The sequence below is a fragment of the Anoplopoma fimbria genome, chromosome 19 (assembly GCF_027596085.1).
Source record: "Anoplopoma fimbria isolate UVic2021 breed Golden Eagle Sablefish chromosome 19, Afim_UVic_2022, whole genome shotgun sequence".
Taxonomy (NCBI): Eukaryota; Metazoa; Chordata; class Actinopteri; order Perciformes; family Anoplopomatidae; genus Anoplopoma; species Anoplopoma fimbria.
The window spans coordinates 6,782,248-6,795,366 of NC_072467.1; the positions used below are offsets into that span (position 1 = coordinate 6,782,248).

The following is a 13,119-nucleotide window of genomic DNA, read 5'->3' on the forward strand; positions in this document are numbered from 1 at the left end:
TGTCAGCCCTGTGAAGACTGGCACCTGTCCAGGGTGAACCCTGCCTTCGCCCATTGACAGCTGAGATCGGCTCCATTGCGACCCTTAACTGGATAAGCAGGTTACGGAAAATGGATGGATGGATGGATGGACCCAAATAAGATTGACACAAAGGCATTATTGCAGTGTGCAAACTATTTTCAAAGAGGATGGAAAGGATTTGTTCCCTTGTAAATGTTTGTAAATAGGGTTAGGGTTACTAACGATGGGGTTATCATGGGATAAAACAATGTATAAAGTATAACCAAGCTTACTTATATGTACAGTAATGCTGATAATAAGTGAATCCTAGACACAGGAATTCTTATCCTTTATGGTCATCACCGATGCAGACGTATCTTCAGAAAATTGGAAGTTATGTTTGGGTTTCTGGTCGGCCATTATAATATTATAGTAATGCCAAAATATTGTAAACATTTCATTGTATAAAAATAATCAAATTACTGTACAAAACAATGCTTGCATTCACGTGTTTGTTTTTACTTTAACAGAGATGCATTGAATCTCTTGAAGACATCTCCTGTCCCTAAAGCAACCCCTGCCATGGCTGCCCCGGCTGCACCCAGTCCAGTCCCAACCCCGGCAGCTCCACCTCCACCCCCAGGAAGCAGACCCAACATACCTCCTCAATCTGTTCCAGGGAAACCAGGAGCACCGGTGAGCACTTCTCACACTATCTTATCTCAATCTCTATCTCTATATACTAAGAAACTACAAGATGTCATCAGACACTTAAAAACTTGCCCTCCAACGTTTGGCTTGTTTCAGAGCCGTAACGGGATTGATGAATGATCGTCTTGATTATTCCATGACTGTAATTGGCATCTTAACTCCTGTTGCCTTGTTAATGAATGTATTTGTTTGCCTCTGAGCACATAGTTCGGGGTTTTTCAGTCCTGTGTTCTGTATGACATAAGGATTATTTTGGTGTGCCTATGGAACACCACATGCATCCAACAAACATTTAGATTTTCCAAATTCCATTCTTTTTTTATTCTTGTTTTGCACCATATTCAATTCTAGTCTTTATGAGTGTGTAAGCTGTCCTATGAATAACAAGATGCACACATGTTATTACAAGATAATTTAGTCACCCCTAAACAGTCATAAACTCGTTATAACCAGCCTGTCAATAGCATCTTTACATTGTGAACCCCATCCATCTTTTGAGTGATTGATGGCAGCTGAGATATGTCTGACAATCACTCTTGTCCCGTTTCATTCCCTATTGTCTCTCTCAAAATGCCTTCATCACCCTGTTCAAGTATTAACCCTCCCCTTCACTCCACTTATCCTCTTTAGGGCACTTTCACAGAGATCCCAGCCTCTAATATTCGTCGGGTGATTGCTCAAAGACTGACGCAGTCGAAGACCACCATCCCCCATGCGTATGCCTCAGTTGACTGTGACATGGCTGCCGTCATGCTCCTCCGCAAAGACTTGGCCAAAGGTAAACTCACTCAACTTTGACGGATGGTTGTACACATTAGCACTGTTCTGTACATACAGATGTTAGTGTCATGAATGTTTGACCGTAGTATTTTGAAGGAAACGTTTCCATGTAAATGTGGATTTCAGGGTTTTCACATGACTGCTCACTTGACAAAGAGGGCAGTCTTTTGCATTGAAAGAATCTCTGGTACATGTCGTCTCAGGTCATGAAACTCTGGTTCATACCAATATGTCCATCCCCCCTAAGAATAACCCGGCATGGTGTGTGAGGGTGAGAATACACATGTTGTATTGGTGATGAAGAGGATATAAACTGGATCTTTGAACCATCCATATTTGACATTGATCAGATCTGCTCTAACTTCACACAGCATATCTTAATTTAAGACTGACATGACACGCTAGAAATGGCTCAAACCAGCTCATAAAGCAAATTATATCAGCAACATGTTCAGAGACAAAATCTGATAAGAAGGGAAGCGGTTTTCATTCATGTAGTTGTTTATTTGTTCTTAAAGGAGTAAAGTACTCTACCAGAATATTCATTTCTCTTGGATCAAAGTGTTTCCAATTGATTCTTTAGTATGTCTGTGGCATCCTGTGTTATGCAATGGCAGTATTCAAGATGAAGAAAAGCATTAAAAGACTCTGGAGAAAAAGATATGTGTGAAATGTACGGTGGTGGAAAACAGCTTAGTCCAACCATACGGTATCAGCGAGGTAGGTACTGTATGGACGGGTTAAGGGCTTGAGGATTTGGAGAAATAATGTAATACTGGCAGGACCTAGCAGTGTCTTCACCATGGTTTGGCAAGCTACTTTCTCAGCCTCACAGACTTCCCTAGCAACTGTCACTGAGCTAACCGCAGCTTCTTGTGCAACAGCCATCAGGAGGTGTGTGTTTAAGGTGGAGGGAGGTTTACACCACAACCAGAGAAAGGGAACATTGTTAATGTGTCTCAACAGTCACTTTTCAGCATTTTGCTACATTCAGCCAAGAAAATATTTATCCTCAATTGCTGCTTTTCATGGACTCCTAAAATGTAATCTATGCTTACTTTGGGATATTTTTGTTGACATAGCAAGAGTTCTCCGTCAATGTCCCATTTTTAAACTTTCACGTAATTTGCTTTATTTAGCTCAACTTGGCCTAGCTGTCAAACAAACAGTAAATCTCTCTGGGTCCTGTCTCTGTGATGGAGGAAATGGGTCTGCCATTCCAGAGCTATTAGCTAGGTTGTGTGTGTACTGAGGGATTCTCTCCGCGGTTGTTTTTGCGGACCCTCATTGTTCAGGAGCAGAGCGATTTCACGGTTTGCTCGTTAATCATCCTGCTCGCAGCATTCATAACCCTCTGGTACTGCACTAATGGACACGAGTACAAGTTGGCAGTGATGCCAGGCCAAGCCCGCCTGGCCTGATGGTGTCCCACATAGAGAGGGGAGCAGAGAAAATGCCTGTGACTGAGTCGTATAGAGGGATTGTTTCTGATCAGCTGGAGAAAAGGTCAAGATATAGGAGAATTTTCTTCCCCATGAGAAAATGTGTAGTAACACTCATTTGTTATATGCAAGCGAACAGAGTCACACTTCACAGGTCCTATACAAAATACATGACATAATGTTCATTTATTACCTGAATCAGGCTCACGAACGGTTTCTTCTTTGTCTTTTCAGAACAGATCAAAGTGTCAGTTAATGATTTCATTATCAAAGCAGCTGCTGTTACACTAAAAGTAAGTATTGTTAACCTGTTAATCTATATATAGTCATCTCCTAAAAATGTGTATATTTATAGTGCACAAGGTTATTCAGTTTATATGCCCAAAAGTATTTTTTTTTTTTTTTTATGTCTTTCTTCCCTTAACAAAGACTGGACGCACAATGATCTGAAGTTCATGCTTAAATTGATTTCCAAGGTTACATCATTTGGTCTCTACATTTTTTATTATTACTGCATCAAGGTCCCTCTGTTGTCCTCGTTGCTAGGTTAGTCCGATGGGGAATCAACTGGTAGCCTTGTCATTACAAGACAAGACTACATTTTTAATCACAGACTGTGTGTGGGGAAAACAATTGGGTACATTTTCCAGGTAGTGTTTTCGTACAAAATGGTGAAGCACCACATGACTTTCTCATAGTCTGGGCACTATGTCCCACATGTCGAAATAGTTATTTGGATTGGCTCCTGCACTAAACTGAGACATGCGACTCACTTGCATAACAGTGTAACATCAAAACTGTACTCTGTCCCCCAGAGTTGATCTTAGTACATCAGGAAGTGGCATTTGAGGCAAATGTTTTACTTTTCAATAAACTGATGTGCACTGGGATGTGTGGTTTTTTTTTTTTAAGCTGATACAACTTTTCTGTGTTCATACCACAAGAGTATAACATAGATATTTTGTTATGTAGGCTCCACCACAGCCAATTCATTAAGATCAAGATTATTCAGACATAAAATTATTATTATTCAGATTTGCTGGCCCGACAGCAAGTCTATACATTCACCACCAAATTGATTAATGATGTTCTTGGATTTACTGTAGTAAAGTGTTTATTTTTTTTTTCCATCCTAATTGATTGATATGCATGCCAGGCATATCATAGAAAATGACCTATTCGGTTTTTTTCCCCACATGCATTAACTGTATTGGAGCACAGTAGCACAGTGTTACCAAAGCAGGAAGGCCTTTTATCTCTTTTTGTCTGGTTATTTTTCACTGTTATTATCCGTCAAAACCTGTGCTCAACTCTGACTTTCTATCCTAGGAGATGCCAGAAGTGAACGTGACCTGGTCAGGCGATGAACCCCGTGCACTCGACTCAGTCCACATTTCAATCGCAGTTGCGACTGACAAAGGTCTCATTACCCCCATCATCAAGGATGCTGCTGACAAAGGAGTCCAGGAGATCTCAGCTAATGTTAAGGTGAAAAATACATTATAAATCCTTTTTTTTATCATATGTTGTGAGGTACCTTGGTGTGAAAGTTATATCCCAATTTTTCTCTTACTTCCTTTGCTGCCGGTAGATTATACCTTCCTAGCTGCAGGGGACATTCAGTGTGATGTTTTCTCGTGAATAAATGGAGTTTTGTTGTTGATTTGTTCGTGGAAATAGATAAGGGAGGCGAGACTTGACTGCTGCCCAATTGTATGGGATTACAAACTCTGTAGGCATCTGTAGAGTTGTGCTCGCCTTCTGGCTTGAACTTTATTGAATACACAGTTATCTTTTATTCATCAGATCATGTAGAGTTAAAATCTCAGATCAACTGGAAAGATCTGTAGATACCTGATTAGATTTGGGATAGTTTGATTTTTAGGTTGTCGGGCTGCAGGTCTCAGCTGTCACTGGCCACAGATGGAGTACAAAGCAACAATGGTCAGCTCTTCCTCCTGCTCACAGTCAGCAGCTGGGGACAGGCATTTATTCACAAACATATAAATGTGCTCTAAAAATCTGATATTCATGTACAGACACAAAAAATCATCCCAATCTCTTCCTCATTAAAGACAGATCAAATAGATGCATTCTCAAGATGACGGTAATGAACATAATGTCCCTCCCCATCAGTGATCTGTTGTAATATTTCTAAATACAGGGCCCACATTTAGGCCTGTTATGTCTCAGTGAAGTACTTATACCAAGATTCCAGCATTTATGACTATGCTGTAATAGCATAAATCCATGATCTTGCAATAGATGCGATTGCGTCAGGCTACGGGGTATTGTCTTGGTGTAAACAAAGCTAGCTGTGAGTATGGTGCTTAAGTGCTGATGGAAATGATGTGTTGCAGTTCTTAAAATTACATTATTTATTCTCCAGCAAATAAAAAAAAAAAAAGTAAAATGTTACCCAATGCACAAATTGTTAGTTACTGTAAAGCTTTTGTTGTTTTCCAACAGTCCATTGACAAATTATACGAATCAGGTTATTGTATGAAAATATGTTGCTTAAAACATTCTCTATGTATTTTTTCTAGTGAGTCTAGGTGTCATTTTTTCTTCCAGAACAGTATTTGGTTTGCATTAAGTTTTTAATCAAGCTGTCCAATTGTCTTTTAGATCCCAATATGCAATGTACAAGTTGGGCTGCAGGAGTCATTTGGAAGCTTGGAGAATAGAAAGTATTAATTTCTTCATCTGTGTCTGCCATGCGTTTGAAAGAGCAGTGATATTAGATCGTACCATTGATGAATCCGAGAGGAAAATATGTTATTGTCTTTATTGAACTATTTTAATGACTTAAAGTCAAATAATGTAACGTCTGTTTGCGGTCAAATCACTGCAGGAGAACGTTGCATCCCTAGTGCAAAAACGCATACAACAGCTGCTATAAAGCATGGGCAGCAACATGACGGACATTTCAGTCCACTTAAGCCTTCAAAATGAGTTTCGCCACCCACTGCTATTCAGTTTAGTTATGCTGCTGCCTTGAGTTAATTCTACATTTTCCAGTACTTATTGCTATCAAATTAAAATCAACATGTGGTTTGAATGAGGCATAGAAAGGTCGCTGCTGGCTATTGATGTGATGGAGTGGAACATCAGCCTGTTTTTACACTAAGAGCTCTTATCTCAAATGTGCCCACCATAGCCCACTGTGTCTTAGGATCTTGTGAGTCATTCGCGACTTTCTGTGTTGGTTGTGTCCCCACATTAACCTTTAAGTACATTTCCATTTGAATAAAGTTCATGTTGAATAAAGACTTAAAAGAGAGGTTCAACGATAGCTTTTCAACAGTAGCCTTGTTATTTCTGCGAGGTCTTTAGTGTAAGGTGGCCTGTATTTTAAACAGATTCAAAAGCTCATACTTGATCAGTGGTACAATCTTGTGTTCAGAGAATCACAGGATTCTTCTTAGTGAAGGTCTAGCCCGTGGATCACATGCATACATCTACAACAGAGACAATACCGTCAACTTACTTTGACGGATATGTGTTGTTCTGTCACGCTCCTTCTAGGCTGCTCATACTGTATCTACAAAAAGTAATGCACTATAATTCATATATAACCCACATAACCAATTCGTATGTAATCCACTTAATTATGAGCCAGGAGAGATGACATAGAATAAAGAGTGTCAAAGTCTCAGTAGTGAGGAGGTTGGGGTTAACAGGTTGGTCTAAAATCACCAGACTTACACCTAGGAGGCTGCTTTTTTTGGTGCCTAGCTTTTCTAGGAAAATAGGTCCATTTGGTCTTCATAACTTTTTTAATCTATGATAGCGATTTAAGCTCAGGAGATTGCATTTTCTGATGATCTGTTGCTTGGCTGGCTCACCACTTGGATCCATATTGAAATATCTCAACAATTATCAGATTGATTGCCATGAACTACTGTAGAGATATTCATCGTCTCCAGAGGGTGAATTCTGATGAATTTGGTGCTCCACTGACTTTTCCTGTAGTGCCACCAGCAGATCAAAGTTTTGATTTATATTTTAAATATGTCAACATGCACTTGATGGACGGACACAAAATATTGTACAGATATTCATGGCATCTAGAGGATGAATCCCTCTGAGGTTGCTGATCCCCTGACTTTTCCTCTAGCATCTAGCCAATACTGTGTGCGCTGATGTCTTTATTCACATGGACAAATCACGAGCCCTCTTGATATCTAATGATGTGGACACAAGCTTTGTCTTCCATGTCAAACAGCAAATGTGCCCTGCTGTATCACTGTATGTATCCTGCATACCTTTCCTCTCTGACACAAAGCTTAATTGTCGCTTGGTGTGTTATGTTTCAATAGGCACTTGCCCAGAAGGCTCGAGATGGGAAACTTCTACCAGAGGAGTACCAGGGAGGCTCATTCAGGTAAAGACAAGACACACAGCATCTCTTAGATAAAGAAGAGGCTTATGGGAAGTCATAAGATTATAAAACTTAATGTTATTTTCCAGTCTTTTCACTTACATTTTTAGTATAACTCTGTCAATTTCTCTCAATTCAATAAGCTGACTTTTTATGTGTAGGAACAGAGGCCCTTTTATCTCTTATACTTAATTCTATCTCACAATTTCCGTTGTAGCTCAGAGGTAAGATAGCCTTCATTTCCCCCATTATGACTTAGATCCAGTTTCACAGATAGTCAATATATTATGCATATTCTACATTTCATGCGGGCCTGATCTGAATGTGGTCTGGGGCGACAAGTACCATCAGTTACTGTGTCATCAATCGCAGAGAATTGAAAGGGGGAGGCTTTTCAACCCATTAGAATTAATGGTGTCATTTAGACTTAAATGGGGTTTCTGTGTCAGGCAAGAGCGATGAATTCCTGTGCAGATGCAGCCCTCTTTATCCTCCTGAGGATATATGTGTACGTCTTTCCTCAATTTGTTCTTCCATCCCCATGAGCTACAATTCTCATTCAGGCAGTCAGTCTTGCTCACCATATACAGCATTTACTAATATACTTGAAGGCCGGTGCTGCTGTAATAATCTTTACTGATCAGTGTTCTATGTTGTAAAATAGGATGTTGCAGCCTATTATGTTTATTTACATGATTACACAATACATGCATCAAGAAACTGGTTTTAGAGCGACCATTATGGCTACTTAGTTGATTTTTATGCATTTCCTCCCTTGCTGAGCTTGACAAATGATGTAATATGTGTACTCTCTCTTCTTTTGTCCCGTCCCTTCCTCCCTCCCTTCGCCTTTTCTCTCTTCGGCAGTATATCTAACCTGGGGATGTTCGGTATCAGTGGCTTCAGCGCCGTGATTAACCCTCCTCAGGCTTGTATCCTGGCCATCGGAACCTCCAGATCCGAGCTGCGACTGTGCGAGGATAACCAGACCCTGCGCACACAGCAGCTGATGACCGTTACACTGTCCAGTGACGGACGACTAGTGGATGACGAATTAGCCTCACGGTTTCTAGATAAATTCCGCGGCAACCTAGAAAAACCGCAACGCATGGCCCTTGCCTAAAAAACAAAGTAAGATAGATGTATGAAAGGGACTGGAAGGACAAAGCAAGAAACAACTACATGACGAAGCCTGTCTCGTGTTTTCACAAACAGAGAGCTCTTAAAAACCTAATTCCCGTTCATGCTTCAATTAAGGCTTACAAAAGTAGGCTTGTGCATTGTATAAACTTGCTTTTGATGGATAATCACCAGGTTTTGTGATGGAGCAGTTAAACTGGGCTTCTGCTAGAGAGGTAGAGGATTGTAGCAGTGGTGCCAAATATAAGACAGAAGTTGTATAGCGGGGTGCATCCCACATAATGTTATAGGGGTGGTTGTTCTATCACACCAGTGTAATGTGTATATATATATATATGAAGTGATTAGTCCACTTTAAGTTAACATTTTCGGTCCCAGTGCATCTACTCTGTCACTATTAATACATGTGCAACTTGTACTGTAAAAAAGATATATTTATCACTGAACATCAGTGGCACTGCAGTTTCCAATAAGGGTAAACCACATAAACCATTTCCTGTTGTTTCCAAATTAAAACAGAGTTCAAGAACTTAACTGTTCATGTTTATACTTTTTAACTTATTTAAACATATCCTGTGACATCCCTGAAAGCTAATCTCCCAAGTCCATGTGTATACAAAATAATAAAAAATCATTTAGGTTTTGGTTTCCTTAAATGCCAATAAAACACATTTTTCAACCTTGAAATGTCAGTCATCATCATTAAAACATGTTTCTCCCCACCTTCATGCACACAGCTACCAGGGAAACCATGATATGTGTGTCTGTTTCTATTTAATTAGGATCTAAAGAGACTGCACAATTATTTCATAGAAGCCAATTAGGATAATTTTCCGGGCTTAGTATACAAGTCAGTCTCTGCTGGCAGATGTTTATCTTTGCTGTAAGCATGGGCAGAACAGCTGTTTACATATGTAACCGCACCAGTTGAGCAGAGCCTACCTTAGATGTATGTAAGCAGGGTTTGGTATTATTTATTTTTGAGATGAAGGAAGAAGCTGCTGAAATGGGGAAAGTTGTCGAATCAGACTTGCTAATGTCTCCAGTTTTAATTTGAATTTCACACACGACACACTGCTACAAGAGCAACAATCACTGAGTATATGGGTGCAGTTAAGCAGTTTTACAAGGCACAGACCTTGCTCTTAAAACATTTCTGAATTAAAGGCTCTTCTTTATGAAGAGCCATTTATTGCTGCTGATATACATGATGGGTTTTCCACTTTTTAATCAGAATATTAAAGGCCTAAATTGAGTAGTGGAATATTCTGGTAGCAATGGAAAAAAAAGAGGGACAGGAACTGCCTTAATATTTAATGACGGCCACGACTGTAGTGGAAAATGTCGTCTGATAGTATCTCCAATAAGTCTTTATATACATAACCACTCTTCAATGACTGTAGAGCGAGGACATTTTGTTCGGTGGTTGTTGTGGAATCAGATAGACGTAGGGACACATACAGGCCGGATACAGAGGGCTGGGGGGGGTGGAAGGTACATTTGAATAAAAAGTGAAGAGAGGACAAGAACCATGCCTTTCAACATAGCTTTTCATAGTGCTCTTTGAATCTTTGCAAATCTTTCAGTTTTGTCAGAGACCACATTCAGTCATCTCACATCATCTCCGCTCAGCTACAGCCAGTAACCCCTTTTCTTACAGTTATCTCCTCCTTATTGAATAGAAATGTGTTATTACTTTGTGAGCCGTGCTCATAATCCAATCGCTGCATTGTGCAAGTATATATCTGTGTGCACAACTTCCCCAGCTGCTGGGAAGAGATAAAGTAACTTCACGGATAAACCTGAGAACAGGTGAAATGCAGGAATTGAAACAGCTGCTGTAGAAGGCAAAACCAATGTGTAAGCTGCCATCATAGCACATGAAAAACACATGGTAAAATGGCAGGAAGTTAACACAAATGTGTGATTAATACACGAGGTGAAGGTTTTCTTTTTTTCTCTTGCATGAAGTGGCTGGCTGTTACCCCAGCAACAAGCTAACAGGAAAAGACATTGCCCGGAGCTAGCTGATAACCATGTGTGATTTTGTTGTGTCATGGTCATGTGCTACCATACTGCCCAGTGTAATTAGAGGTTTGGTTTGGAACAAAGCCTTCTTGTGTAAATGGTATGTAATATCCTTAAGGCCTAATATTTGTTATGAAGTACACTATTCTTGCTGTTGTTACAATATCCTTTTTTCTGTTCTAAAATGCTCTTGGTTGAAACTGTTTTTATGGTGAAATAATGTTCCTCTATTAGACCTCATATCTATATCACATCCATAAACTAACAGTCCCATCAGTTTGACAACTAATGGGACTGTTTAGCAAAGCAGAGGAACAATACTCTTCCAATATCAGCACTGCAAATGCAGCAAAACAGATACTGACATTTCCTAGGCTTACCTGTCACTGTCTGACATTTTACTCCTGTGACTGCTGCCCGCAAATCTCTGCCCAGCAATCTTGTTATGTGTAACAGCTGGATAAGAGAGCCACCAAACAGAAGGAATCAGATTTGTTCCCGCCGAGGTTTGGATTAACTGTGCGCAGGGTCTTGAAGATAGTGCGGGGGCTCGCGCTGGCGTGTAGGTAAGACTCATGGACACACAGCGTGGTGCAGAGAGCTGGAGGCAGTTGCTATGGAGACCAAAGTGGGCGAGTGTGTACTTCTGTTGTGCTGATATTTGGATGTCCTTCAGATGCATCGTCTGACAAATGTGCTGATTCCATGTTTGATGGGTTATGCCTATACATTCAATGAGGGATTGGAAGCACCTCTTGATTGACAAAAAAAACAAGAGAGGCTGGGAGTGTGTGGTGCAGTCACCCAGTCCACACTTTCCCTAAGCCTCCATCCATCCCCTTTCAGTTCTCCTGGTCAGTATCAAAGCTTGGATCAATTTATTTAAAAACAGTCCTGCATTTTCCAATGAAATCAAACAAGGACTTTTCTGTCTCTATAAGGTAGCGATGAATAATTTCCCCACTTATACAAGGAATTAACCATTTTAGTCTATTTTGCCTCTCCCTGTCTCTTTTTCAGAGTCACACACACAGAGGGACACATATTTCCCTGTGTGAACAGGCTTTGTAAATGATCACCAGGGTTGGTGAGAGGCTTGCTCTCATCCACATTGTCTCACGCTCAAGTTTGTTCAACCATTGTTGACAGGATTTCCTCTGGTCTCCCGTTTTCCCGTACTACCAGCACTTCTCTAATCGGTCGTCTTTTAACTGGGATGCAAACTCTGCTCGCAAAGCCTGCTGTAAAATAACCACCTGGCACTTCCACTTCCTTCTTCTGTCTGAGTTATACTACATTTAGACCTTTATGTCATTTCTTAGTAAGGCTTCTTATTCCATTCATCTAAAGGCATCCTGTTTCAGTGGTCTGAAAGAAAGCACATGTAAATTAACCATAAACTAATTGGCCTCCACAAACATTTCACCTGTGAGATTACCGTGGTGTATAATATACTGAGAGTCCGACCTAGATGGGGGATGACACAAGACATTCCAGATGGCTATACAGTACTCTGTGACACTCATTGTCTAAACTCGCTGTCTCTGCTGTCCCAGCAACCAAACACGAGCGAAGCCCTTGCTTTGTTGTTGTTACGCAAAGCCCAGCCTTTTGAAGCAGCCCAGTCATGCTCCTGTGATGCCTGGATAGCTCATTCAGCCTGAGACACAGAAGGGTGAGGCAGAGCTCATCTATCCGCCAAAGATACACAACCAGGACACACTCCTGACAACCTCCCTCACCTCCCCAAATACCCCTAGAGTAGGGGGCAATAGACATCTGAATGCCTCTCAGAAGTTACTGGTTACAGAAAGTAGTAACAGGAAGTTAAAACATCTGTCTGATAGATACCAAGAGATCACACGTTCTTCTTAGATGGATCAGAATAAAATATAAATAGAACTGCACATCCTGTAGTTCTCATCATCATTCATACATCTGTGCAAACCTTCATATTCACTTGATGTTTAGACAGCAAATGATTCATTCGTCTCGCTGCTCTGTTCATTTATGGACATCTTGAGATTTCTTCTAGTCTCAAGTGACTGCCCTGGTTCGAGGGAAAAAGACACATCAGCTAATAGGAATGCTGAAGAGGTGCCATTAGGCAGCCTTTACCACAAGGATTCCCAACCACAAGGGCGTCTGGTGAAAGCGTGTGTGTGTGTCCTCACTGAATAGCTATCATGGATTTTTTTTTTCTTTTCTGGATGTGCATTGGCCGACTCAGCAGTCAAATGTTTAATTAAGGCTTTAGTCATGCCGTGCATACAGCTGTTCATCTCCAGCGTTTTTCTTTTTTTGTGCCGCTGTAACGTCATACAGCAAAGATAGCCAGATAATGACCCTGGAACCTTGGCTAAATGGTTGGTTTTATTCATATCGTCATTTTTACCACTTCCAAAGCCACTTCCAACTTAACTGAGTCACTTGGTCACCTTCATGTTTTCACAAGCCCTTAAACATTATGAGTTCAAGGTGAACAAGTTTATTTTACGTCTTCATACTAATAGTGCTTGAGAGTTTTTGTGTATCCCTATGTGCTCAAGTGTTTTTTTCTTTTTTATTCGGTCTACCCTACATGGGACAGTGTGTATCTGGGACAGACATTGTCCTGCGAGAGAAATGATGTCA

General features: G+C 40.5%; 1 protein-coding gene across 1 annotated transcript in view; it reads left to right on the plus strand.

The window, feature by feature from the left end:
* The window catches only part of pdhx (pyruvate dehydrogenase complex component X), a 31,219-nt gene extending 22,087 nt beyond the window's left edge, over positions 1-9,132 (plus strand). The window contains exons 6-11 of the mRNA XM_054620100.1: positions 531-696; positions 1,342-1,489; positions 3,168-3,226; positions 4,263-4,421; positions 7,256-7,320; positions 8,185-9,132. Coding sequence (XP_054476075.1) covers positions 531-696; positions 1,342-1,489; positions 3,168-3,226; positions 4,263-4,421; positions 7,256-7,320; positions 8,185-8,440 — 853 coding nt within the window. The 3' untranslated portion in view covers positions 8,441-9,132. The remainder of the gene's footprint in view (positions 1-530; positions 697-1,341; positions 1,490-3,167; positions 3,227-4,262; positions 4,422-7,255; positions 7,321-8,184) is intronic.
* The last annotated feature ends 3,987 nt before the right edge of the window (positions 9,133-13,119 follow it).